Source organism: Podarcis liolepis, assembly GCF_965112155.1.
Source record: "Podarcis liolepis genome assembly, chromosome: Z".
NCBI lineage: Eukaryota > Metazoa > Chordata > Lepidosauria > Squamata > Lacertidae > Podarcis > Podarcis liolepis.
In genome coordinates this window covers 144,045-170,677 of record NC_139570.1, presented here as the reverse complement: position 1 = coordinate 170,677, position 26,633 = coordinate 144,045, and the positions used below count along the sequence as shown (strand labels likewise).

Genomic DNA, 26,633 nt, shown 5'->3' with positions numbered 1-26,633 from the left:
TTAATTTATTAAATAGTGGGTGGACATAGCAGACGACAGATTTCTCAAAGTAGTTCTTACTTAAGCTGGAACTGAACTGAACTGAACAGCAAACAGCTCAGCCGGCCTGCTTTTATAGGCAGACAGCTGTCAACATTGTAACAACAACAGCCCAGGGTTTCCCGCCTAAATTAACTGACGTGGACCTGAGTGAAAACTATATACAGTGGTACATCGGGATGCAAACGGGATCGGTTCCGGAGCCCCGTTCGCATCCGGAATAGAACGTAAGATGCGACAGGGCATCTGCGCATGTCAGGTTTTGCCGCTTTCATACATGCATGTGACGTCATTTTGAGCGGTGAAACCCGGATATAATGCGCTCCATTACTTCCGGGTCACCACGGAGCGCAACCCAAAAATACTTATCCTGAAGCGTATCTATCCCGTGGTATGACAGTACACAATACCCCCTGGTGGCCAGGGTGAGAACTTCAATACATAACACCCCACCCCACTGAGATAAGGCATTCATTACAATCATAGTGGTTCCATTACATACAGCAGTACCCTTATTGGTTTCAATAATGCACATAAGCATATCGATTCCAGTTTTACGAATTCGCAGGCATAACTGTTTCACTATCAACTATATTGTCCATAAGACTCACCATCACCTATTAATTGACCCCATTCACCATACAGCTTTACATGTGCAGTTTGTCCAGTGAACACAGTCTTTTAAGTAAACTGGTCGCTTGGAAACCCTGCCGGACCACCGAGGGCCAGTACCAGAGTCCGGGTGGCCACCCGATTCTGGCTGCGATTGTGGTGCGCCCAAATGTTCCCCAAGTTCCCTGGCTCTGCTGCTGTCGAAGGAACCGCTGCAAGCGGACTCGGTGGACGGTCAGAGGCCAAGTCTCTGGGGAGCCAGGCAGACCCACTGAAACGGCTTGGTTCGGCTCCACGCCCTCAGTTTGTAAGGAAGATGTAGGTGGAGCCTCGCCTTCCATTAGCATCCGCTCCGTAGCTGGGGCCACAGTTGGGGGCACAGCGGTAGTGTCCAAATCCCCAACCCTGCGCCTTAGCTGGTCTATGTGCCAGTGCCACAAGCATCCGTTCTTGAGTGCCACCTGGTACAAACGGGGCCTCGTGACTCCCACTACCGTGGCTGGCACCCAAGGAACATAGCTGTCGACTTACAGATTTGAAAATAAGGGACCAGCAGCCTTGAAATAAGGGATCAGCAGCCAAAATAAGGGACCTGCAGCCTCACCTGTTCCAGGCACTCCAGTCTTCCTGTCCTCCTGCAGTCTGGTCAAACTCATGCTGGTAGCTTCAAGAACACTGTCCAGCCAACTTTGTAACCAGAGGTTCAACTGAATAGAATCTGAATCACATGCACCACAAGGCCTATGCAGCCTCAACTTAAGATGGCTCCCCGGCCTGGCTTTGCACTGTAAAGTTTGCAGCAGCATGTGCAACAAAATGGTGTCCAGCATTCAAAAAACCCCTCAGCTTGCAGTAACTAGCCACACACACACAGCCTCCCCCCCTCGCCACAAGATCGCCAGTCACCCACCATTTTAGTCAACCAGCTCCTTTCTTTCCCCCCATAAGTCAATCAAAGGAGCCTCCGAAACAAATTCAAAAGCCCCCCCCCACAAGCTCTCCTTTCCTTCCCCCCCACCATGTGCCCCTGCTCCAGATAGACCTTTTCGCAGGCAAGGGTGAGTGGGCCGTTGATGACGTGTCCATCCGATTCCGATCCGAGCACTCAGCAAAGGTATGTTCAGCTTCTGAGCCAAAGGCAGAAAGCCCAGCCAGCAGCCAAACGAAGCCTCAAGGAAAGCCACCGTCACCTCTCCGCTGGGAAGCGCTGAGCAAAGGCGAGTCCCCAGGCAATGGAGCCGATTTGATCAGCACAAGGCATACAAGCTCCACCCCCAGTCGTTCTTAGACTTCTTATTGGGTGAGCAACACAGCCAAGCAACACAGTTGGTGCTTCCCTTCTTCCTTTGAAATTTAAGGGACATCATTTAAGGGACATCCATCAATAAGGGACAGCAGCGGGACATGGCGCTGTAATAAGGGACTGTCCCTCCAAATAAGGAACACTTGACAGCTATGCCAAGGAATGTCCCCCACAAAGTTCTGGGCAAAAACCTGATCCCCTGGAATAAAGGACCGTGGCACGTTAGTACAGCCCGGGGGCTCGGCCACACCGGGTGCAACTTGTCAAAGAGAGACCGGAGGTGGCAGACCATTAGCAGTTCAGCCGGGTTCCGCCCTGTGGCTGCATGAGCAGTGATGTGCTGCATGAACAAGTATTCAGCGACCCGCTCGTGCTAGTCCCTCTGTTCCAGGCGCGCCAGTGCCTCTTTTGCTGAGCGCACCATTCTCTCGGCCTGCCCATTGCTTGCCGGGTGAAAGGGTGCCGTTAGGGCATGGCGGATGCCCAGCCCCAAGAGGTACCTTTCAAAGGTGCCTGATGTGAACTGAGGTTCGTTGTCTGAGACGAGGACATCAGGACACCCATGAGTTGCAAACAGGCCCCGCACCACCCGGATGACGGCTTTGGTAGTGGCGGAGGGCATCAGGGCCACCTCCAGCTATTTGGAATAGGCGTCCACTACTACCATAAAGGTCCCGCCGTGAAAGGGGCCGGCAAGATCAATGCACACCCTCGACCAGGGTGCCTTGGGCATCTCCCAGGTGTTGCCCTTAGCTGCCGGCAGTGCAGGTCTCAACTCTTGGCATGCTTGACAGGAGGCAACCCAGGAAGTGATGTCATCGTCCATGTTAGGCCACCAGACGTAACACCGAGCCAACGCCTTCATTTTGACGATTCCTGGGTGGCCAACGTGCAGAGCCTCAAGGACACGTTGGCAGAGTCTTTGGGGAACCATGACTCAGTCTCCACATAGTAGGCAGCTGCGGTGAGCTGAAGGCTCGTGCTGTTTGGTTGCAAACGGCTGGAACTCTGGTGCAAAAGACCCTTCCGGCCATCCCCTCCACACCCAGTTGAGTACACGGTTGATGGTGTGGTCCTGGGCAGATGCGGAGGTTACATTGGCGGCTGATACTGGAGCTGCTGGGAGGTCCTCAATTAGGAGGAGCAATGAAGCAGGAGCTGGGTCTTCCACAAGTGCTGGAAAAGGGCAACGACTGAAGAGCCTCAGCATGGCCCATCGATAGCTGTAAGCTGCCAGAAAGACAGTCCATCACAGCATGTGTGGCGAGAGGACCGGTGGAGTTGGTCAATCACCAGTGAGGAGGCCCAGGAGTGGCTTGTGGTCAGTGATGAGGTTGAAGGTTCTCATGGAACCTCTTTACTCCAGCCACAAGTGCCAGTGCCTCCTTGTCAAGCTGGCTGTAATTCTGTTCAGCCGGAGACAGCGTCTGGGAGAGGTAGGCGAGCGGTGCTTCCCTACTGTTGTGTATTGAGTCAAAGGATTTTATATCTGTATTATTATTGTCTGTAATTGCATTAGGGTAAAGTAACTGCCTTTTGATTTCAGAGGGTACAGCTACTATTGGTTCATTTAAGCTGCTGTATTTGGATCCTCTGTCTTATTGGTTTCCTCCAAAAGGCAGGACTGTGATTGCCTGATATTGTTCCCTCCAAAATGTATCCTTTCTAGCTAGTCCCCTGTCCCTATAAATGTAGCTTTCCCCTCCTCAGGTCTTGTCTTGTTTGCTTTAATAAAGAAGTGTTACTAGAGAACTGTCTCCAGCATATTATGTCAAGAGAGCTGAAATCACAAACCCCACGTCACAACACCTACCATTTGGAAACTGGTGACTGAGGATAGCGCCAGTGCCAAAGGGCGAGGCGTCACAGGCGAGGATCAGCTGCCTGGCTTCACTGTACTGTACCAGCACACTGTCCGATGAGAGGAGGGCTTTGACTGTATTGAAAGCCGCCGTTTCCCGATGACCCCAGGACGACGGTACCTTTGTGCTGAGGAGGCGGTGTAGAGGGTCGGTTAGTGTTGCTTTGTGGGGCAGAAACATGTTGTACAAGTTCAGAAACCCCAGGAACACCTGCAACTCTGACATGCTTTTTGGAATCGGGGCCTGCTGAATGGCCCGGATCTTGGATGCCGTTGGGTGAAGACCAGAGGTGTCGATAAGGTAGCCCAGGAACTTCACCTGTAGAATGGCGATCTGGCACTTTTCTTTTTTCACCTTGAGCCCAGCCTCCTAGAACCTGGTCAGCATGGTGCGGATGTGCTTGAACAGTTGCTGATTTGAGTCTGCAGACACCAAGACGTCATCAAAATATGGCACCGCGCCCAGAAGCCCCTGCAGGAGACGCTCCATGAGGCTTTGGAAGATGCCAGGAGCCACACTCACCCTGACCTGCAAATGGCGGCAACGGAATGCCCCTCTGTGGGTGACGATCGTCTGAGCTTCAGCGATGGCATCGTCAACAGGCAGTTGTGGATAGGCTTGGGCAAGGTCCAGCTTAGCGAAGACCTTACCCTCACCCAGGGAATGCAGTTGGTGACTGAAGCGCCTTGTTGATCGTGCACGTGTAGTCTGCACATATTCTCACCGACCCATCCGGCTTAACAGGCGTGAGGATGGGTGTTTCCCACTTGGTGTGGTCAATCGGCTCCAAAGCGCCTGGGGCGATCAGCTTGTCAAGTTGTTCGTCCACATTAGCTCTGAGAGCAAATGGGCCCCAACGTGGCTTTAGCCTGATGGGGGCGACTTGCAGATCAAGGCTAAAGGTGATGGGCGTTCCTGTATATTGGCCCAAAGTGCCATTGAAAACCTCAACAAAGTCTTTGATTAGGCCATCAACCTCCACGTCAGAGATGCAGTTGATGCCAGTGACTTTCAGGCCAAGGGCATCAAACCAGTCTAGTCCTAGGAGGCTAGGCCTTTGACCACCACCAGTCAGAGCAGGCCCGAAAAATTCTTGAAAGCAACCTGGAACCGGCCAACGTCTACCACGGGAATGTTGTTTCCCTGGCAGTCTCTCAAATGTATGCGGTGTGAGTTGAGTTGCCTCTTGGACAACTTGGGCACGAGTCTTTTGATGGTGCTCCAGGATACGACAGACAAGGCAGACAGTCAATCTGCATGTCGCACGGAGCTCCTTCGATGAGCACGGTGACACGTAGGCGAGTTGGTTTGGCCAATCATGAATCCGGACGAGCAGTGGCAGTTGGTGAGGGTGAAACAGCTTCCGTTGGCGGACCAGGGTGAAGACCTGGACTTGCGAGACGGTGATGGGGGCGTGTCGGATGGAGCAGATCGGCAGAGATAGCAATGTGGCCCCTTCTGGAGCCTCACTGACAGATGGCGTCTCTGAATTGACACTTGACATGGGAATGATTGCCTCCACACCCAGCACATTCTAATTTGTCCTTGTACCATTGTTTGAACTTCTTGCGCTCCCGCTTCGTCTGGTACACTTCATCGACTTCGCTGGGTGACGCCTTGTTACTGTCGGCCTCCTCATGATGCACTGGGATTGGCTTCTTAGCAGGATGCAGGCTGTAGGGCAGAGAGTTCAGTAGCTTCTGAGGCCGCAGCCTCCTCGATGCTCTTCTGCGGTATGAGGTCAGGCTTAGCGAGAAGACACTGTTGCAGATGGTTGTTCCGAACACCGCAGAAAATTTGATCCATCAGAGCATCATCAATGTCTCAGAACTCACAGTGCAGCGCAGCTTTTCGGAGGGCAGCGATATAGTTGTTGATGGACTCCCCCTCTGCCTGGTCCGGTGGTAGAACGCATGGTGGACAGCAATTTTGGGCGGCTTTGGAGCGTAGTGGTTTTTTAGCTTCTCTTTTAGCATGTCCCACGGCGCTGCCTAGACTGCTAGTGGCGAGACCAAAACTCGGGCCGTCTCAAACACCTCGGGCCCACAAAGGCTGAGGAATAGAATCATAGAATCATAGAGTTGGAAGAGACCACAAGGGCCATCGAGTCCAACCCCCTGCCAAGCAGGAAACACCATCAGAGCACTCCTGACATATGGTTGTCAAGCCTCTGCTTAAAGACCTCCAAAGTAGGAGACTCCACCACACTCCTTGGCAGCAAATTTCCACTGTCGAACAGCTCTTACTGTCAGGAAGTTCTTCCTAATGTTTAGGTGGAATCTTCTTTCTTGTAGTTTGGATCTATTGCTCCGTGTACGCTTGTCTGGAGCAGCAGAAAACAACCTTTCTCCCTCCTCTATGTGACATCCTTTTATATATTTGAACATGGCTATCATATCACCCCTTAACCTCCTCTTCTCCAGGCTAAACATGCCCAGCTCCCTTAGCCTTTCCTCATAAGGCATCGTTTCCAGGCCTTTGACCATTTTAGTTGCCCTCCTCTGGACACGTTCCAGTTTGTCAGTGTCCTTCTTGAACTGTGGTGCCCAGAACTGGACACAGTACTCCAGGTGAGGTCTGACCAGAGCAGAATACAGTGGCACTATTACTTTCCTTGATCTAGATGCTATACTCCTATTGATGCAGCCCAGAATTGCATTGGCTTTTTTAGCTGCCGCGTCACACTGTTGGCTCATGTCAAGTATGTGGTCAACCAAGACTCCTAGATCCTTTTCACATGTACTGCTCTCAAGCCAGGTGTCCCCCATCTTGTATTTGTGCCTCTCATTTTTTTTGCCCAAGTGCAATACTTTACATTTCTCCCTGTTAAAATTCATCTTGTTTGTTTTGGCCCAGTTCTCTAATCTGTCAAGGTCATTTTGAAGTGTGATCCTGTCCTCTGGGGTGTTAGCCACCCCTCCCAGTTTGGTGTCATCTGCAAATTTGATCAGGATGCCCTTGAGTCCATCATCCAAGTAGTTGATAAAGATGTTGAATAAGACCGGGCCCAAGACAGAACCCTGTAGCACCCCACTAGTCACTCTTCTCCAGGATGAAGAGGAACCATTGATGAGCACCCTTTGGGTTCGGTCAGTCAGCCGGTTACAAATCCACTGAGTGGTAGCATAGTCAAGACCGCATTTTACCAGCTTCTTTACAAGAATATCATGGGGCACCTTGCCAAATGCCTTGCTGAAATCAAGGTAGGCTACATCCACTGTGTTCCCTTCATCTACCAGGCTTGTAATTCTGTCAAAAAACGAGATCAGATTAGTCTGACATGACTTATTTTTCAGAAATCCATGCTGACTATTGGTGATCACAGCATTCCTTTCTAGGTGCTCACAGACTGTTTGCTTAATGATCTGCTCCAGAATCTTCCCTGGTATTGATGTCAGACTGACTGGGCGATAATTATTTGGGTCCTCTCTTTTCCCCTTTTTGAAAATAGGGGCAACATTTGCCCTCCTCCAGTCTGCCGGGACTTCGCCTGTTCTCCAGGAATTCTCAAAGATGACTGCCAGTGGTTCTGAGATCACATCTGCCAGTTCTTTTAATACTCTTGGATGCAGTTCGTCTGGCCCTGGAGACTTGAATACATCTAAACTAGCCAAGTATTCTTGTACTATCTCCTTAGTTATTCTGGGCTGTGTTTCCTTTGCTGAATCATTTGCTCCAAATTCTTCAGGTCGGGCATTGTTTTCTTTATCGAAGAAGACTGAGGCAAATAAGGCATTGAGGAGTTCAGCCCTTTCTGTGTCCCCTGTTTGCATTTCACCATCTTCTCGAGTGACCTCACTGTTTCTTTGTTCTTCCTTTTGCTACGAACATAGCCATAAAAGCCTTTTTTGTTGCTTTTAACCTCTCTAGCAAGCCTGAGTTCATTCTGTGCTTTAGCTTTTCTGACTTTGTGTCTACACGTGCTGGCTATTTGTTTGAATTCCTCTTTGGTGGTTCCCCCCTTTTCCATTTTTTGTACACATCCTTTTTTAATCTTAACTCAGTTAAAAGTTCTTTAGATAGCCACCCTGGCTTCTTTAGGCACCTTCCATGTTTCCGTCTCATTGGTATTGCCTGACGTTGTGCTTTTACTATCTCCCTCTTAACAAACTCCCAGCCATCATGAACTCCCTTTCCTTTTAGTATTACTGTCCATGGGATCTCACCCAGCACTTCCCTAAGTTTTATGAAGTCGGCTTTCTTAAAGTCAAGAAATTGAGTCCTAGTATGCTTGGCTGCTCCTTTCCGCTGTATAGTAAACTTCAGAAGAGCGTGATCACTCGCGCCTAATGATCCTTCCACTTCTACCCCACTAACCAGGTCATCAACATTGGTTAGCACCAGATCTAAAATGGCTGTTCCTTTTGTTGCTTCTCCCACTTTCTGGACAATGAAGTTGTCTGCAAGGCCAGTGAGGAATCTGTTTGACCTTATGCTCTTGGCTGAGTTTGACATCCAACAAATATCCGGGTAATTGAAGTCCCCCATTACTACTATCTCCCTTCCTTTTGCATGCTTGGCCATCTGTTCTAGGAAGGCATCATCTATGTCCTCCGTTTGGCTTGGGGATCTATAGTAAACTCCCACAATGAGGTCACTGTTATTCTTCTCTCCCTTAATTTTGACCCAAATGCTCTCACTTTGGCTTTGAGGTTCTAAATCTTGGATCTCTTCACAGGTATACACATCCCTGGCATATAACGCCACTCCTCCTCCTTTCTTGTCTGGTCTGTTTCTCTGAAATAGATTGTATCCCTCCATTATTACATTCCAATCGTGGGACTTATCCCACCAGGTTTCAGTGATGCCTATTATGTCATATTTAGTTTGCTGTACCAAGAGCTCAAGCTCATCTTGTTTATTTCCCATGCTTTGCGCATTAGTGTACAGACATTGAAGTCCATTAATCATTCCCCCGTGTCTCTTATTTAAGGATTTTTTCCTCCCACCACTAGGTCTGCGTGCTGTTTGCTCCATTTGGTCTATGACATTTGGATGATCATCTTCATCAATTGATAGACTCCTACCTTCAGGAGCACTGTCTCCCTCCCCCACATTAGTCAGTTTAAAGCCCTCCTGATGAGGTTTCTGAGATTTTTGGCAAAAACATTTCTCCCAACCATTGTGAGGTGCAGCCCATCGCTTGCCAGAAGTTCATCTTCAAGAAACTGCAGTCCGTGATCTAAGAATCCAAACCGTTCCTATTTACACCATTTGCGAAGCCAGCTGTTCACTTCCACTATTTTTCCCTCTCACCCTGGGCCACGTCGTTCAACTGGGAGGACAGATGAGATGACAATTTGTGCATTTAATTGCTTCAATTTCCTGGCCAGAGCCTCGTAGTCTCTTTTGATCTTCTGGAGGCTATTGCTTGCAGAGTCATTGGTTCCCACATGAACCAAGAGGAAGGGGTATTTGTCAGTGGGTTTTATGATTCCTTGCAGTCGTTCAGTTACATCTTGGATCTTAGCCCCGGGGAGACAGCACACTTCCCGAGACATCTTGTCAGGCCCACAGATCACTGCTTCTGTTCCCCTCAGCAGGGAATCCCCTATCACCACTACACGCCTCCTCTTAGGTTTGGTCGGGGTTCTTCCGTGAGCTGTCCGTTCCAAGGTCGCCTGCACATTCCCTGAGGACTGACTTTGCTGCTCGTCTTCATATACCTGATCGACTGTAATGAGGGAGAGATCCTCAAATGGAGTCTGCTCTTTGTCTTCCATGCTAGGGGAGAGAACCTCAAAACGATTGTGTATTTCTAAACAATCAGAGCGAACCCTGGGCCTCCTACTTCTTTGAGTCACGTTTCTCCATATATCTGGCTCCTGTGTTGGTGAACTAGCCTCCTACTCAGGGGAGTCCCCTGTCTCCTCCTTGGTGGAGACGGTGTGCTCTGTTGCTTCCAAGAAGAGCTCCAGCTCTCTAATTCTTTGGCGCGTAGCTACACGTTCCTCCAGTTGCTGGACTTTGTCTTTTAAGAGGGCAATCAACATGCAATTGCTGGAGGTAAAGCTGCAGGTAAATAGGCCCCACTTATGCTCCTCTGACCCTTTGTCAGCTCCTTTGCTTGGAGGAAGCAGGTGAACCGAGCAGTAGAGGCACGAGTGAAGCCATGGTTCCGATGACGGATGAGACATAGTGCTCTAGCCAGAACAGTCAGCTATGAATTGGGTTCTGTTCAGTGATTCAGCTCAGTGATTCCACTCAGTGAGCGTCCGAATCTGGACGAATCTGTGTCCATCCGATCCTACCTTCATTGCCAGTATTAAGTAGTGGGTGGACATAGCAGACGACAGAGATTTCTCCAAGTGGTTCTTTATAGTAAGCTGGAACTGAACTGAACTGCAAACAGCTCAGCCGGCCTGCTTTTATAGGAGACGGCTGTCAACACTGTAGCAACAACAGCCCAGGGTTTCCCGCCTAAATTAACTGACGTGGACCAGAGTGAAAACTATATACACAATACTCCTGGTGGCCAGGGGGAGAACTTCAGTACATAACACCATTCACGTTTTAAAGATTTAAATCCTATTTCAGTTGCAATTTCTATCGTGATTTTAATCTCAATGGAAATCCCTTGTCCGCCAGACTGGATTTCCATCCTTTCTTTATAGGAAGATTCAGCCTTGCTGTCATCCTCTTAATACAGACTGTATCGTTTTCAGAGCAGGGTGGATTTTATTTTGTTTTGTTTTATTTTATTTATTTATATGATAATATGTATTTTATTTTATTATATTATGTTTTGTTTACTATATAATATTTTATTTGATTTTAGTCTATATTTATTTTATATTACATATTTTATTATTATATTATATATTTTTCATTTTATAATATTATAAATATTAATTATAAATATTTAAATTTATTCCAATCCAATCGATTGAAATCCACCATCAGTCAGACTTGATTGAGATTATCTCTTTAATGAAAGGTTCAACCTTGCTGGCATCTGATTTTATTTTTATTTTTAAAGAAAATCGTTTATTTTTATCCCCCCAATTTTAGGGCGCCCTTGCCTACAGCCTCAACTACTTCATCTATGCCGCCTGGGCGCTGCTCTTCTCACTGCTGGCCGTGCTTCTCGTTCGCGGTTTTGCACCCTACGCCTGTGGGTCGGGGATCCCCGAGGTAAGGCCAGCTAATCAATTATCAAGTCAATTTTGGTGCGACTTTCCACATGCTAGATTTCTGGCTGCAGGGATTTCATCCCCTCGTGCTCCCAAAATCTGAATAATTGTTGTAAATAACATGACTATCAACAGTATGAATTTAATAAATAATAGCTCATAATGCATAGTATAAATAATTATATAAATTAAATAAGTACAATTTATTATGAATATTAATATAAATAAAATGAATAATACTATTATACTTGAAATATACAAGAAATATGGATCCCAAGATTTCTAGCTGCGGGGATTCCCTTCCCTCCTGCTCTCAAAATCTGATTGGGGATTTAAATCACCGGGATCTTTTCAACTAGAAATGTGGCTGGGGTTCATAATAATAATTAGTAATTATTATTATTATTATTATAAGCAACATGACTTTCAATAATGATACGATAAGATATAAAAAATTATGCATAGTACAAGTTATTATATAAATAAAATAAGTAATAACAACCTCGATAAAGAAGATAAATATTAATATAAATAAAATGAATAATAATCAATATTAATTTTTATTTATACTTATATTCTTTATAATTACAAACCATAATAAATTAGAAAATAATGATAGAGCATAAATCAGGCATAGGCAAACTCTGGCCCTCCAGATGTTTGGGACTGCAATTCCCATCATCAATGTCTTCTGTTTGGATGTTTTATTCAGTTCATACTTTGATATTTAGTATTTGGCAGCTGACCCATTATGGTAATGTTGGAGACTTTGCAAGAACTTCTTCACCTATGAAAACACATTCTGGATTTTTCTGAAGGGACATTCTAGACAAACGTTTGGTGATGATGGGAATTGCAGTCCCAAACATCTGGAGGGCCGGAGTTTGCCTATGCCTGGCATAAATGATAACATGATAAATAAAAATAATGATAAATTATAATAAAATGATAAATAAAAAATAATGAAAGAATTGAAATGATGATAAAAAATGAGAGAGTGCAAATGATAATAAAATGATAAATAAAAAATAATAAGTATAAATTATAATTAAAAAGATAAATTATAAAAAAGTGTTATGTACTGAAGTTCTCACCCTGGGCCAGCAGGGGGATACTGTAGATAGTTATGCAAATGAAGGATTGAAAGTGACATTCAGTGATTGGATAGTTTTAAAAAATGGCAACAGTTACATTGTTCTGGAGCTCTATATAAGCAGGCTGACTGAGCTCCTCAGTTCAGTTCAGTTACAGCTTACAAATAAAGAGCTGCTTTGGAAGAATCACTGTGTCGTCTGATATGTTCGCCCACAACTTAACAAAAAGGATGAATAAAAAAAATATAAATAACATAAAGAATCATCATCCTAAAAATATAAACAGTAATCCTTTTATTCTTTGCACCCCATCCCTCTGGCCATGCCGCCAATGCCCCTCCCTTCCTCCAGGCCCCGAGTGCAAATCCCCAAACTGACATTTCTCCCTCTCCCTTTTCCAGATCAAGACCATCCTGAGTGGCTTCATCATCCGCGGCTACCTAGGGAAGTGGACTCTGCTGGTCAAGACAGTCACTCTGGTCCTGGCCGTGGCCTCGGGGCTGAGCCTGGGCAAGGAGGGGCCCCTAGTCCACGTGGCCTGCTGCTGTGGGAACATCCTCTGCCACCTCTTCACCAAGTACCGGAAGAACGAAGCCAAGCGGAGAGAGGTGAGGGACCCCTGGGGCACGTGCAGAAATCCTCTGGTTGTCAATATTCACAGGATGCCAGCAGGGCTGAACCTTTGTGTAAATAGTGGATTGGATTCCTGAATCCAATCGGGATTCAGGTCTCATCATGGGACTGAAACTGCCTTGGTTGCACTGGTTGATGATCTCCGGCGGGCTAGGGACAAAGGTGAGAGCTGTTTCCTAGTTCTGCTGGATCTCTCAGCGGCCTTTGACACCATCAACCATAACATCCTTCTGGACCGTCTAGAGGGGCTGGGAGCTGGGGGCACTGTCATACAGTGGTTTCGCTCCTTCCTCCTGGGCCATGTTCAGAAAGTGGTGGTGGGGGATGAGTGTTCAGACCCCTGGGCCCTCACTTGTGGGGTGCCTCTGGGTTCCGTCCTCTCCCCCATGCTTTTTAACATCTATATGAAGCCGCTGGGAGAGATCATCAGGGGGTTTGAACTGGGTGTCCATCAATATGCAGATGACACCCAGCTCTACCTCTCTTTCAAATCAGAACCAGTGAAGGCGGTGAAGGTCCTGTGTGAGTGCCTGGAGGCGGTTGGAGGATGGATGGCGGCTAATGGATTGAAGTCAAAATTCCGACTGGAAGGGATCCAAATGGTCCGCTTCTTCAAGGCGTGCCTGGAGTTGTTCAGCTCAATCACCTTGCCCAAGAATGGAAGATTTGAGACTGGGCGATAGTTGGCCATATTGGCCGCATCTAAAGATGGTTTTTTAAGAAGCAGTTTGATAACCGCCTCTTTCAGCGGGTCTGGGAAGGCTCCCTCACAGAGAGAAGCATTCACCACCCTGCAAAGCCCGTCTCCCAGCCCTTCCTGGCTAGCTTTTATAAGCCAGGATGGGCAAGGATCAAGGAGACAGGTTTCACTCATCCAAGCAGCCTGTCCACATCCTTGGAGGTAACAGATTGGAACTGATCCCACGCAACTTGACTAGACAGGACTTTAGCACTCTCCCGCCCCGGCCCTGCTTCCACGGTGGAGTCTACTTCTTCCCGAATCTGAACAACTTTATCCACAAAAAACTTTGCAAAATTGTTGCAGGAGATCTTGGGGTCTTTCCCAGGCCCCGGTGGCAAAGGTGGTTCAATGAAATTGTGAACCACCTGAGTATCCTGCTGCTGTTTTCTGCTGATGCAATAGAGGCGGTGAAAAAAGTCCTCTTTGCCGTCGCTATCGCCACTTGGTAGGCTTAACACTGAGCTCTAACACGTGTCCTGTCAGATTCAGAATGAATTATCTGCCGCCGGCACTCTAGCCATCTCAGCGATTGTTTCATTGCCCTCAGATCCGTGGAAAACCATGGGGCTGTCTGGGCTCCATGCAATCGGAGAGGGTGCTTCGGAGCCAAACAGTTGATAGCCCTGGTTAACGCCACATTCCAGCGGGCCACCAGGGAATCAGCTGAAAGGCCATCAACATGGGATAAAACATCCCCTACCACTCTCTGGAAACCATTTGGATCCATTAAGTGAATGAATGAATCTATTTGCGTCAGCCATCGCCCATAGCAATAAAACAATGATATGATATACACTGATCTGATTCAGTGGTGATGCCAGCAAGGCAGACTAGTGATTTAATGATGATTTCAATCATGATTTAAATATTTAAAAAGTCTGAAAAATTATGATTCAAAAGGCTTCCCCTGGTTGTTTATATTCCATAAAGAAACATTTCCGTAAAGAAAGGACTTGAATCCAGTCTGACAGATTGATTTCAGTCAATTGGATTCCAATCAAATCCGCCCAGTGCATCCCTATTATCCAACCTGATCAATTCCTGCTCGTCAATACGCAAAACAATCTTATATACCTGGAAAGAAAATGTGCCCTTTCTTAAAAAAAATAAAAATGTATTAAATTTTCCATTTTAACCGTCAAATAATAACCCCATGAAAAATATTCCTAATTATAGGTAAAGGTAAAGGTACCCCTGCCCATACGGGCCAGTCTTGACAGACTCTAGGGTTGTGCGCTCATCTCACTCTTGAGGCCGGGAGCCAGCGCTGTCCGCAGACACTTCCGGGTCATGTGGCCAGCGTGACGAAGCTGCGCCAGCGAACCGGCACCAGAGCAGCACACAGAAACGCCGTTTGCCTTCCCGCTATAAAGTGGTACCTATTTATCTACTTGCACTTAAGAGTGCTTTCGAACTGCTAGGTGGGCAGGAGCTGGGACCGAACGACGGGAGCTCACCCCGCCGCGGGGATTCGAACCGCGAACCATGCGATCGGCAAGTCCTAGGCGCTGAGGTTTTACCCACAGCGCCACCCGCGTCCCATTCCTAATTATAATACAATCCAAAAGACCAATTTTTGATCCATTTTTATATCTTTGAACATTGGCCTCTTTTAACCTTCTCAACTTTCCTGATTTAGGTCCTGTCAGCCGCTGCAGCTGCTGGGGTCTCCGTGGCGTTCGGAGCTCCCATAGGAGGTGTCCTTTTCAGCCTGGAAGAGGTAATCAATCAATCAATCAATCAATCAGGTTGTTACGGTAAAACCTGATTTAAATTTATGGAAAAATTCATTTAATCTAAAAATGTTACTAAAATTTTCTATGCCCATCTGACTGCAACCCTGAGCAGCTTCCAACAACTTTTTCTTCTTCTTCTTCAAATTGTATGATGATTATATTAACATTATTATTCTTCATTATTAAATGTTTTGATAATTATATTGACATCATTATCATAATATTTATTATTATATTTTACGATGATTATATTCCTATTATTATTATACATTATTAAATTGTATAATGATAATATTCGCATTATTCTTTTCTATCAAATGGTATGATAATTATATTATTTTATATATGATTATGTTAAAATTATGATGGATTCATTATTCAATGGCATGACGATATTATATATTAATATATTAATAATAATATAAAATAATCATTGTTTACAAGAACCAAGGACAAATTAAATTATAATTACCTACTATTCTCATTTATACGACTCTACGATCCCAGGTCAGCTACTACTTCCCCCTGAAGACGCTCTGGCGCTCCTTCTTCGCTGCTCTGGTGGCCGCCTTCACCTTGCGCTCCATCAATCCCTTTGGCAACAGCCGCCTGGTCCTCTTCTATGTTGAGTTCCACGCCCCCTGGCACCTCCTCGAACTCGCGCCCTTTGTCCTGCTGGGCGTCTTCGGCGGGCTCTGGGGGGCTGCCTTCATCAGCGCCAACATCGCCTGGTGCAGGTGCGTGGGAAACCCCAGAATTAAAAACAATAATGCCACTTTTTCTGTGTGCCATTGCATGTCTCGTCTCGAGTGAACATGCACACGCATTCAGATTGCGCCCTGAGATAAACTTGACATGAGCCAACAGTGTGACGCGGCAGCTAAAAAAGTCAATGCAATTCTGGGCTGCATCAATAGGAGTATAGCATCTAGATCAAGGGAAGTAATAGTGCCACTGTATTCTGCTCTGGTCAGACCTCACCTGGAGTACTGTGTCCAGTTCTGGGCACCACAATTCAAGAAGGACACTGACAAACTGGAACGTGTCCAGAGGAGGGCAACCAAAATGGTCAAAGGCCTGGAAACGATGCCTTATGAGGAACGGCTAAGGGAGCTGGGCATGTTTAGCCTGGAGAAGAGGAGGTTAAGGGGTGATATGATAGCCATGTTCAAATATATAAAAGGATGTCACATAGAGGAGGGAGAAAGGTTGTTTTCTGCTGCTCCAGACAAGCGTACACGGAGCAATGGATCCAAACTACAAGAAAGAAGATTCCACCTAAACATTAGGAAGAACTTCCTGACAGTAAGAGCTGTTCGACAGTGGAATTTGCTGCCAAGGAGTGTGGTGGAGTCTCCTACTTTGGAGGTCTTTAAGCAGAGGCTTGACAACCATATGTCAGGAGTGCTCTGATGGTGTTTCCTGCTTGGCAGGGGGTTGGACTCGATGGCCCTTGTGGTCTATTCCAACTCTATGATTCTATGATAATATAAATTTTAATAATAATAATGTCATATTTCTTCTACATGCCATTGCATGTCTCTTCTTGAGTGAACATGCAATGTATATTTCTGGGAAATTTAATTGAAAATTCCATTTAAAATTCCGGAAAATTAATTTACTTTTCCTGGATTTTTCCCCTGCAGGCGGCGTAAGACCACCCGGCTAGGCCGCTATCCAGTGGCTGAGGTCCTGGTGGTGACGGCGGCCACAGCCGTCCTGGCCTTCCCTAACCAGTACACGCGCATGAGCACCAGCGAACTCATTTCAGAGCTTTTCAATGACTGCGGGCGCCTCGACTCCTCGCAGCTCTGTGACTACGTCCGCAATGGCACCCCCGGGGAGGGTGGGGGGCCCGACCGCCTAGCTGGCCCCAGGGTGCAAAGCGCCATGTGGCAGCTGGCACTGGCACTGGCCCTCAAGGGCGTCATCACTGTCTTCACCTTCGGGATGAAGGTGAGAGCCGGCCGGGCAGGTGTGGTGCCGAGATTGCACTGGGATTGCGTTGATTGTGCTCATATTTCACTGGTTGTGCGCTGATTGTGTTGATATTGTGCTGATTGTGCTAATATTGCGCTGATGCCGTGAAGGGCAAACGTACTGCTGCACATGCCTGGGGGGTGCCATGAACATTGCCTTCCCCCAAACCCCGATTCTGGTGGTGGGCTGGTGGTGGGTACAGCTGGGCACTACATTTCCCAGGCCACTGACCCCTCCTGCTTTCTCCCTTAGGTGCCCTCGGGGCTCTTCATCCCCAGCATGGCGGTGGGCGCCATCGTGGGGCGCCTGCTGGGCGTTGGCATGGAGCAGCTTGCCCTCCACCACCCCGACTGGGTGCTCTTCGAAGGCTGGTGCCAACCGGGCGCCGACTGCATCACCCCGGGCCTCTATGCCATGGTGGGTGCGGCCGCCTGCTTGGGTGAGTGGCGGCTGGAGTTATGCCTTGCTGGCATCCTCTTCATTTTGACAAGGAAGGTTTCCTTTTTGGAATTGTAAATTTTCTGTCTTTTTTTAGTTAAAAAAAAAATCATTTCAGTCGTGATTTGAATCAGTCAGGCTTGATTTAAATCCTTTCTTACAGAAAGATTCAGTCTTGTTGGCACAATCTTTCTTTTGGCAAGCAGCTAGAGGTTAAATCAGATTTAAATCAAAAACTTAACCGATTTAAATTTTTAAAAATCTGATCTAAATTTTAAAAATTGTGTTAAATAAAAAAACTGATTTGAATAGAAAAACCAAAATTGAAAAAATCTGATTTAAATTGAAAAATCCAGACTTAATTAGAAATATCAGATTTGAATCAAAAGGCTGATTTATATCAAAAAAATCCCATCAATTTTTTTTAAAAACCCATTTAAATTTTAAAAAATCCCATTTAAATAAAAAAAATCCAACTTACCTGTATTTTTCGCTCTATAACACGCACCCAACCATAACATGCACGTAGTTTTTAGAGGAGGAAAACAAGAAAAAAATATATTCTAAACGAAACAGTGGATGTATGATTTTTGTGGTTCATGCTGTGGCCACAGACATGTGATCTGACATTGAGTTTGAAGTAGCCCAATGCAAAAATCCTGAGGATCCATGTGGATCCGTGCTTTGTAACCACATTTTAAGTGGGGAGGGAAGGAAAAGCACTCAAGGGACAAGGAGCACGCGTGGGGTGGGTGGAGAAGGATGCTGCTAATAATGAAGAAGAGGGGTATAAGGGGAGAAGGCTCCTCTCCTCTCCCGCTTTGCTCCTTTAAAGCAAGCAGGCTCTGCTTTTCTCCCTCCTCCCCACTCATCCCCAGCCTAGCGAGCTGAAAAACTTTGCTGCTATTTAGCGAGCTGAGTGGGGAGGCGAGGGGGACAGAGAGCCTGCTTGCTTTAAAGGAACCAACCGGACAGGAGCCCGCTTTGCTCCTTTAAAGAAGCAGGCTCTCTGTCCCTCTCTCCACCCCACTCAGCGGCTCTTCTCACGCTTTGCTGTTTCAAAACGAGCCACGGAGGAGGGAAGGAAGGGGAACCATGGATCCTCTGCTCACGACTGCAGCAGATCCCCCCCGCCACCCGTAGGCATTCCCTCCATAACACGCACAGACATTTCCCCTTACTTTCTAGGAGGAAAAAAGTGAGTGTTATGGTGCAAAAAATACAGTAAATCAACAAAATCCCATTTAAATTGAGCAAAAAAATCCAATTTAAATGTTAAAAAACCCAATTTAAATTTTAAAAAACCATTTAAACCCACAAAACCCAAAAAGAAATCCAATTTAAATATTTAAGAATCTAATATAAATGTTTTAAAAGTCCAATTTAAAACAGAAGTCAAATTTTAAAATTTTGATTTCATTTTTAATTTTAATTTTAAAAATTTGGTTTCATAATAATATTGATTTTAAATAATTGCCGGTTCATCTCCCCCCATCCAGGCGGCGTCACCCGCATGACCGTCTCCCTGGTGGTCATCATGTTTGAGCTGACCGGCGGCCTGGAGTACATTGTCCCCCTCATGGCTGCTACCGTGACCAGCAAGTGGGTGGCCGACGCGGCAGCCGGGCGCCAGGGCATCTACGACTCCCACATCCGCCTCAACGGCTACCCCTTCCTCGAGGCCAAGGAGGAATTCACACACAAGACCCTGGCCGCCGACGCCATGCGCCCCCGCCGACCCGCCGACCCGCCGCTGACTGCCCTTTCGCAGGACGCCATGACCCTGGGAGACGTAGAGGGGGTGCTGGGTTCCACCGGCTACAGCGGGTACCCAGTGGTGCTCTCCCGGGAGTCACAGCGCCTGGTGGGCTTCGTGCTACGGAGGGACCTGCTCATCTCCATTGGTGAGGGGTTCGAGAAAAGTTAAGCCTCGCTGGCATTATCCTCTTCCTCTCAGTTTCTGGTCAAGGTCCAGGTTCGAATCCCCATTGGGATCGATTGAAATGCCAGCAAGGCGTTTCCATAAAAGGGGGGATTTTCAGTTGGCTGAGTTTTGCACCCGGACCAATCCTCTCTCTTTCCCCCACCTTCAGAAAACGCCCGCCAGACCCAAGAGGGGATCGTGACCTCCTCAATGGTCTCCTTCTCCGACCACTCGCCCCCGCTGCCCCCGAACTCGCCACCCATCCTGAATCTCCGCCCCATCCTCGACCTCAGCCCCTTCACCGTCACTGACCACACACCCATGGAAATCGTGGTAGACATCTTCCGGAAGCTGGGCCTCCGACAGTGCCTGGTGACGCACAATGGGTGAGGCACCAGGTGCAAGACGGGTGTGCAGTGGGTACGAGAGGTGTCAGGTGCAAGACAGGTGCCGGGTGTGAGAGATGATGGGTGTGACACATGCAGGTGTCGGGTGTGAGGGGTGCTGGGTTCGAGATACATCGGTGCTGGATGTGAGGGATGCGAGACACACGGGTGCTGGGTGCAAAAGATGCGGGTGCTGAGTGTGAGAGGTGCTAGGTGTGGGACATGTGAATGCTGGGTGTGAGGGGTGCCGGGTGCTAGACACGTGGGTGCTGGGTGCGATATGGACAAGCAGAGGAAGGTTTTTCAGACCAGGGTGGATTGGATTTAAATCGAGTTTATTAAAATTAGTTTTCGCCCACCCTGACCCCAGAATAGGGACCTCGGTGAAGACTTGAGTTTGAGAATTACACCACCATTCTCTTCCAAATTAACTGTTCTTTTCTTTTCTAGGAAACTCCTTGGAATCATCACCAAAAAGGATGTTTTGAAACACATCGCACAACTGGCTAATCAGGATCCAGATTCCATCCTTTTCAATTGAGAGCGGATTCGGGAGCCAGGTGCAAATGCCATCTCCCACATGAACCTCTAGCCAAGATTCCTCTTGTTTTTCTTACGGAAAATCCAGATCAATCAAATGATAATCATGTTTTCTTTCTTTCTTTCTTTTTCTACAAAATTGCACTATGGAAATTTGGCAGAGATTTTGCTTTCACTTGAAGAAGAAGAGACCTAATTGAATTTAGATTTTGGAAGCGAGATTCTGGGAAGGAATAAAGGAAATAAACTGGAAATAGATCTTGACCGCTTTCTCTTTTCATCCATATTCATAATATGGTGCCTTTGCCCTTTTCCAAAATGGCGCCCAAGCTTCCTCTGCCCACTCTCTGCTCATATTATGGCACCTTTGCCCTCTTCCAAAATGGCACCTGTGCCGCCTCTGCCCACTTCACGTGGCAATTCCCGCTCATATGGTGCCTTTGTCCTTTTCCAAAATGGCGCCCATGCCTCCTCTGCCCACTTAGGAACCGCCCTGTTCCAAAATGGCGACAGTGCCTCTGCCCACTTCTGAAAATTCCCTCACCTCTTGCTGCTAATCATAATGGCGCCTTTGCTTCAGCTTCAAAAATGGCCCCAGTTCCCTTGTCAAAGATGGCGGGTGTGCCTTCAGCTCTTGAAAGCCTTAGCTTCTGCCCTCACTTCCTTTGCCTGCTGCCCAAAGGGTGCCTTCCCTTTTCCAATATGGCAGTTTGGCCTCATGGAGTTTGGTCTCATGGAGGGGCAGGAGTTCAATAGGAGTAGGTAATAATAATAATAACCATAACAATAATAATGATTTTATTATTTATACCCTTATTATTTATTACATCTCTCCCTGTGCCCCTCTACTCAGGTCTGCTGCTGCTTGTTTAAAGGTAAAGGGACCCCGGACCGTTAAGTCCAGTTGCAGATGACTCTGTGGTTGCGGCGCTCATCTCACTCTATGGGCCGAGGGAGCCAGCGTTTGTCCGCAGACAGCTTCCGGGTCATGTGGCCAGCATGACTAAGCCACTTCTGGCGAACCAGAGCAGCGCACGGAAACGCCGTTTACCTTCCCGCCTGAGCAGTACCTATTTATCTACTTGCACTTTGATGTGCTTTTGAACTGCTAGGTTGGCAGGAGCAGGGACCGAGCAATGGGAGCTCACCCTGTCGCGGGGATTCGAACCACCGACCTTCTGATCCGCAAGCCCTAGGCTCTGTGGTTTAACCCATGCTGCTTGTTTATGATTATGTATTTGTACATATTTAATTACAGTAAAATGATTGTGATTATTATATCATAGTATATTAAAACTTATTATTTATCATTAAATCTTATGATGACTATTTTAAAGTATATTCACATTATTATTATTTATCATTAAATTTTACAACGGTTCTATGATAGTCTATTAAAATTATTACTATTTATTATTAAATTTTGCAATGATGATATTCACATTATTACTTTGGTAAATTTTATGAGGATTATATTCACATATTATTTATTATTAAATTTCTCAACGATTGTAGTAAATTTATTATTTTTATTAAACTTTGCGAAGATTATATTCACCTTGTTATTATTAAATTTTGCAACAATTATATTAAAATTCTTGTTTTTATTCAATCTTATGATTATATTCACATCATTATGATTTGTTATTAAATTTTGCAACGATTATGTTAAAATCATTATGAATTTTTATGAAGATTATATTCACCTCATTATGATTCATTCTTAAATTTGTTAATTACACCCTGCCAATTCTATGATCCCAAAATAGACCCCTTTGAACCGGCACTCTCCTGGCAGTGGCAAAGGCACCTTTGGCTGCGTGCAGTGCCATTGCCCAGAGCCATCCCATGGGGGCTCCTCCAGAAAAAGGAAGGAGCTAAGGATGGCTTCCTGATTGGCTGCCCTCTGCACATGCTTTGGTTTGCCCTCACCCAACAAAGCAGGATACAGAAGAAGATTCCCTTTCCATTTATTGCTAGGCCACCCGATCCCTGCAGGTATAAAAATAACAATACGCAAAACGCAGAATATCCAAATGCAGAATATGCAAAAATCATTAATGGAAGAAAAACAATCAGCCCTCTTTCCCCACCCCCCAAAAACCCTATTATTATTTATTAACTTTTAGCAAGAACACTAGATAGATAGATTATAGAAACTCTACCCATGTAAACGTCAAACTTCCAATTTCAAAGAGAGAAGCTTTGATAAATTACAATATAAATTACATCCAGAGCGTTCCCCTGATCCAGCTAGCCGATATCTCCCTCCCCAGAAGACGTCAATGGAGAAACCCAGGTCTTCATCATGACGCCCCACACTAGGTCCTCTCGTCCCAGGACGGTCCTGAGTTTGAGTCCAGCCTGATCTCTAGCAGACAGAGAGAGGGGGGAAGGAGTCCCCAAGTTGGAGTTAATCGGTTGGGGGTGGGATCTTAAGGTCATGATGGGCCACCAAGTTAGTAGCAGGACCTGGGAGGAGGTTCTTGAGGTCTTCTTGGACCACCAACTTCACCTGAATCTCCCCAAGTTTATTTCAAGTGGGAGGAATGCCAGGTTCGGCATTGAGGGAGGAGGAACCAGATCTAAGATGGGAGTTTGGTTTTCTAGAAGGACCTGGGAGAAGGATCTCAAGGTCTTGGTGGACCTTCATCTTCCGGGCTCTTGGGTCCTCAGGACAGGGTGGCCGGACCTGCAGGGGCTGACGGGACTCGAGGTTCTGGAGCTGTTCTGGGCTGGCCAAGTTCTTGAGCAGGTGGTTCTCCCGCTGCAGACGCCCGTTCTTCTCCAGAAGCTCCTGGATCTGGTCCTTCAGGAGGTCCACCTCCTCTCGCACGGCGTACACCAGATGGGTCTTCACCAGGTCCTGCCAGGGAGAGATTGGGGTTGAGTAGAGGACAGGAATCTCAACCGGAATGGGGGCGGGGCGGGCGGCAGGGATGGGGGCGGGGCGGGCAGGCGCCGGCCCCCTCAAGGCGACACTCACCAGGGCCTGCTCGATCTTGTCGCCGATGGCTCTCGAATCCGGATCGCTGCAGCAAGAGGGGGGAAAGAAGAAGGGAAAGTGGAGTGAGACCCAGATCGGCTCCTTTTCCAAGGCGCACCTGTCTCCCACCTGGATCGAGGGGGAATTTTGAGAGCTGGAAAAAATGGCCACTAACTGGGGCTCTAACCCGATGTTCTAACCTGGGGAGGCCACGCCCACCCAAGCACAAGCTCCGCCCACATGGCCCCAACTGCCAACCTCGTATCTGCATTGCAGTGGATTGGGCTAGATGACCCGGGTATCCCTTCTCTTGGGGGATTCCTGCATTCCAGAGGGTCCCTCGTTGCATGGGGTTCGGCTAGATGACCCTGAGGGTCCCCTTCCTTTGTCCATCATTCCTGGATCGCTACATGCCTGTTTCTCACTCCCTGGCAAGAGATCGGGCTTGGCTGCCAGCAGACGCAGGACTAGAAAAACAGGAAGAGGGTTCGAGAGATGCCAAAACCTCGTGGGCATGTCAAGATTACATAAGGAGGGAGCAAAATATGTTGTGGCTCAGACCACGCCAAAAACCTCCCTTCTAGCACCCTCTCCCAGCCCAACCCCAAGAAAAGAGGAATCCCCCAAGAGAAGGGACATCCAGGGTCATCTAGCCCAACCCCCCGGCAATGCAATTGTACATTTTTATTTTTATGTATTTCATTTAAATATGTATTTCATTATTTTCTTACGATGTATTGTATTATGTATTTTTATTTTTTATGTATTTTTAATGCCTTTCTATTTTTATGTATTTTGTCATGTTTTTATTTTTATGCATTTTTATTATATAATTTTTAATGTATTTTTATATTTACATATTTTTACATATTCTTACGTATTTTTTATTTTTAGATGTTTTATTTTACTATTATGTATTTTATTATATATAATTATTTTAATGTATTTTCTTAGGCAATAGAGGGGACACCCAGGGGCATCTACCCCAAACTCCTGCAATGCAGGAATCTCCATACAAAAGGGACACCCAGGGTTATCCCGACTAACCCCCCAAAAGCAGGCATCTCAGTATAGAAAAACCAAATCCACCTCTCACACACCCACCCAATGCACCAGAACATCAGATAATGCTGGAGCACGGACCTCGAACCCGCCGCCGCCTCCTTCTTTCCTGGGAAGAGGAACACGCCGTTCTCTTCTCAGCCTCTCCTGATCCAAATTTCTATTTCTATTTGTATTTCTCCCGGCTTGGCAGGCACCCAGTTCCAGCTGCTGGGCGGATACTGGTCCTGGCAGGACTCCCAGTTCCCTGCTGGCCGGCACGCCAGGACACGAACCCGGGGCGGGAATCTCAGGAATGTCAACATTGCAGCATGAAGCTGGAAGGGGCACCCAGGGTCATCTAGCCCAACCCCCTGCCATGCAATTGTGCATTTTTATTTTTATGTATTTTATTATGTATTTTTATTTTGATGTCTTTTCTAGGAGGGACACCCAGGGTCATCCAGTCTAACCCGCTTCCGACGCTGCAACCCTATGATTTCTTCCCCGGTTTTATGCAAAGACTCAGCCTTGCAGGCATCACCTGGCGAATTCATTTCTGGAATCATGACTGAATAACAACAACAACAACAATAATAACAACAACAACCCGCCTATCTGGCTGGGTTCCCCGCCTCCCTCGAACCCGACTGTTCTATGATTTCATGATGCTTTGCTTGGGGTTGGACTAGATGACCCCCGGGACCCTCTGAATCTACATTCCCATTCGTCGGGGGATCTTCCAGCTGCTTCTGGGCCCCCGACGTGCGGAGACACGTGCGGCAAGACACGCCCAGACACGCTTACACGACACGTGTCGGCTCGCATGTTTCCTGTTGTTCTGGGGAAGCGCCCGCCCAGCAACGGCCGAGGACGCAGAACCTAGAAGGACGCAGAGCCATCAGTGGTGGTCATCCAACCCCAAGCCACGTCTTTCAGCTCCAGCACCCAGGAGGACAGGTGGCCCTGGTCTGGGGTGGAACCTAACGCCCCCCCTCCCTAACAGCACCCACCTGCGGAAGAACAGCAGGATGGAGAGGAGGGTCGTGTCGGCGGGCTGGTGGAGGTTTTTCTGGCAGACCAGCTGCACCAAGGCTTGGTTGGTGGTGGTCATGGTGAGGTTGCCCCTGGGGCCGCGCTGGTAGCCCCGCCGCGGGCTGTCCTCGGGGCTGGCCAAGGGGTCCAGGCTCCACTCCTCCTCGGAGGAGGTCGACATGGCGCTGGGCAGGACTCAGGAGAGGTGGGGAACTGGTGAGGAACCACCAGTGGAGATAGCAGTGGTCCAGGAGAACTGGTCCCGCTGCTCCCAGGTGAGCGCGCCGGGCCGCAAGGAGCCAACCAGTATATCTCGCAGGGTTCCTGAAGACCTGGCCACCACCAACCCTGCCGAGATGTCCACCACCAAGCTCTTCCACTTGTCCAAGCAGTCCAGCAGCTGCTCCTGAACAGGAGAGGTCTCCTCTGAGCCAGAAGAACCCAGCTATCTCCTGGGCGCGGCCAACTCTGCCGAGATCTCCGAGGTGTGCCCGCTTCCCACGCCCCTCCAACCAGCCAACCCGCTGTCTTCGTGATTCGGGAGCTACCTCCTCCTTGGCACACACCCCAACCACCAAGCCTTCGCCCGAGCTGCCCAACAGCTGTCCCTCCGTGGCATCCAGCCAGATCTCTAGACGGTGGCGCTGCCCCCTGCTCGCTGGGAGAGGGCGGCCCAAGGGGAGGACCCGGGGGAGCCACCAGCGCCACCGCCGCGCGCGCCACCCAGAGGCAAGGCAGGCAGGACTTGGTGGTCGTGGTGGCCTCTCGGCAGGGTTGGGTGCGCCGGGGAGGTCGCCCTGAAGTCCTCGAAGTAGAGTTCGAGATACCCCAGATAGGCGGGTCGTAAATAAATAAATAAATAAATAAATAAATAAATAAATAAATAAATAAAGACAGACCCTCGAAGCTCTCCTCGCAAATCTCCAAGGAAGGAGAGGGTAAAATGGGAGAGTTTATTATTATCAGTTATTATTATTATTAGTAGTAGTAGTAGTAGTATTAACATCAACATCATCTTCATCATCATCGAAAATCTCTTAGCAAATTTCCAGCTCAAGGAAGGAGAGGATAGAATGGGAGAGTTGGAAATAACCCCGAGGGACAGGCGAGACATTTATCCTAGAAGCCGATAAATATCAGTGGCAGACG

General features: G+C 47.5%; 2 protein-coding genes across 10 annotated transcripts in view; one reads left to right on the top strand and one right to left on the bottom strand.

Annotated features, from left to right (window-relative positions):
* The window catches only part of LOC310698773 (H(+)/Cl(-) exchange transporter 5-like), a 31,719-nt gene extending 9,202 nt beyond the window's left edge, over positions 1–22,517 (top strand). For 6 of the 9 annotated variants that reach the window (XM_083486388.1, XM_083486386.1, XM_083486390.1 and 3 more), the window contains 9 exons: positions 10,828–10,950; positions 12,445–12,651; positions 15,058–15,138; positions 15,662–15,891; positions 16,801–17,110; positions 17,387–17,573; positions 19,072–19,476; positions 19,666–19,882; positions 20,333–20,676. In XM_083486388.1, the coding sequence (XP_083342514.1) occupies positions 10,828–10,950; positions 12,445–12,651; positions 15,058–15,138; positions 15,662–15,891; positions 16,801–17,110; positions 17,387–17,573; positions 19,072–19,476; positions 19,666–19,882; positions 20,333–20,423 (1,851 nt within the window). In that variant the 3' untranslated portion in view covers positions 20,424–20,676. Of the gene's footprint in view, positions 1–10,827; positions 10,951–12,444; positions 12,652–15,057; positions 15,139–15,661; positions 15,892–16,800; positions 17,111–17,386; positions 17,574–19,071; positions 19,477–19,665; positions 19,883–20,332; positions 20,677–21,275 lie in introns of those variants that run through there. The other 3 variants (XM_083486387.1, XM_083486391.1, XM_083486392.1) reach the window with 2 other exon arrangements.
* On the bottom strand, positions 22,377–26,139 carry LOC310698858 (protein bunched, class 2/F/G isoform-like). The gene is made up of 3 exons (XM_083486629.1): positions 25,463–26,139; positions 23,409–23,454; positions 22,377–23,288 (listed from the first exon to the last, which is right to left on the bottom strand). Exons 1-3 carry the CDS (start codon positions 25,663–25,665, stop codon positions 22,959–22,961), a joined length of 579 nt encoding a protein of 192 aa, XP_083342755.1. The 5' UTR covers positions 25,666–26,139; the 3' UTR covers positions 22,377–22,958.
* Positions 26,140–26,633: the final 494 nt, after the last annotated feature.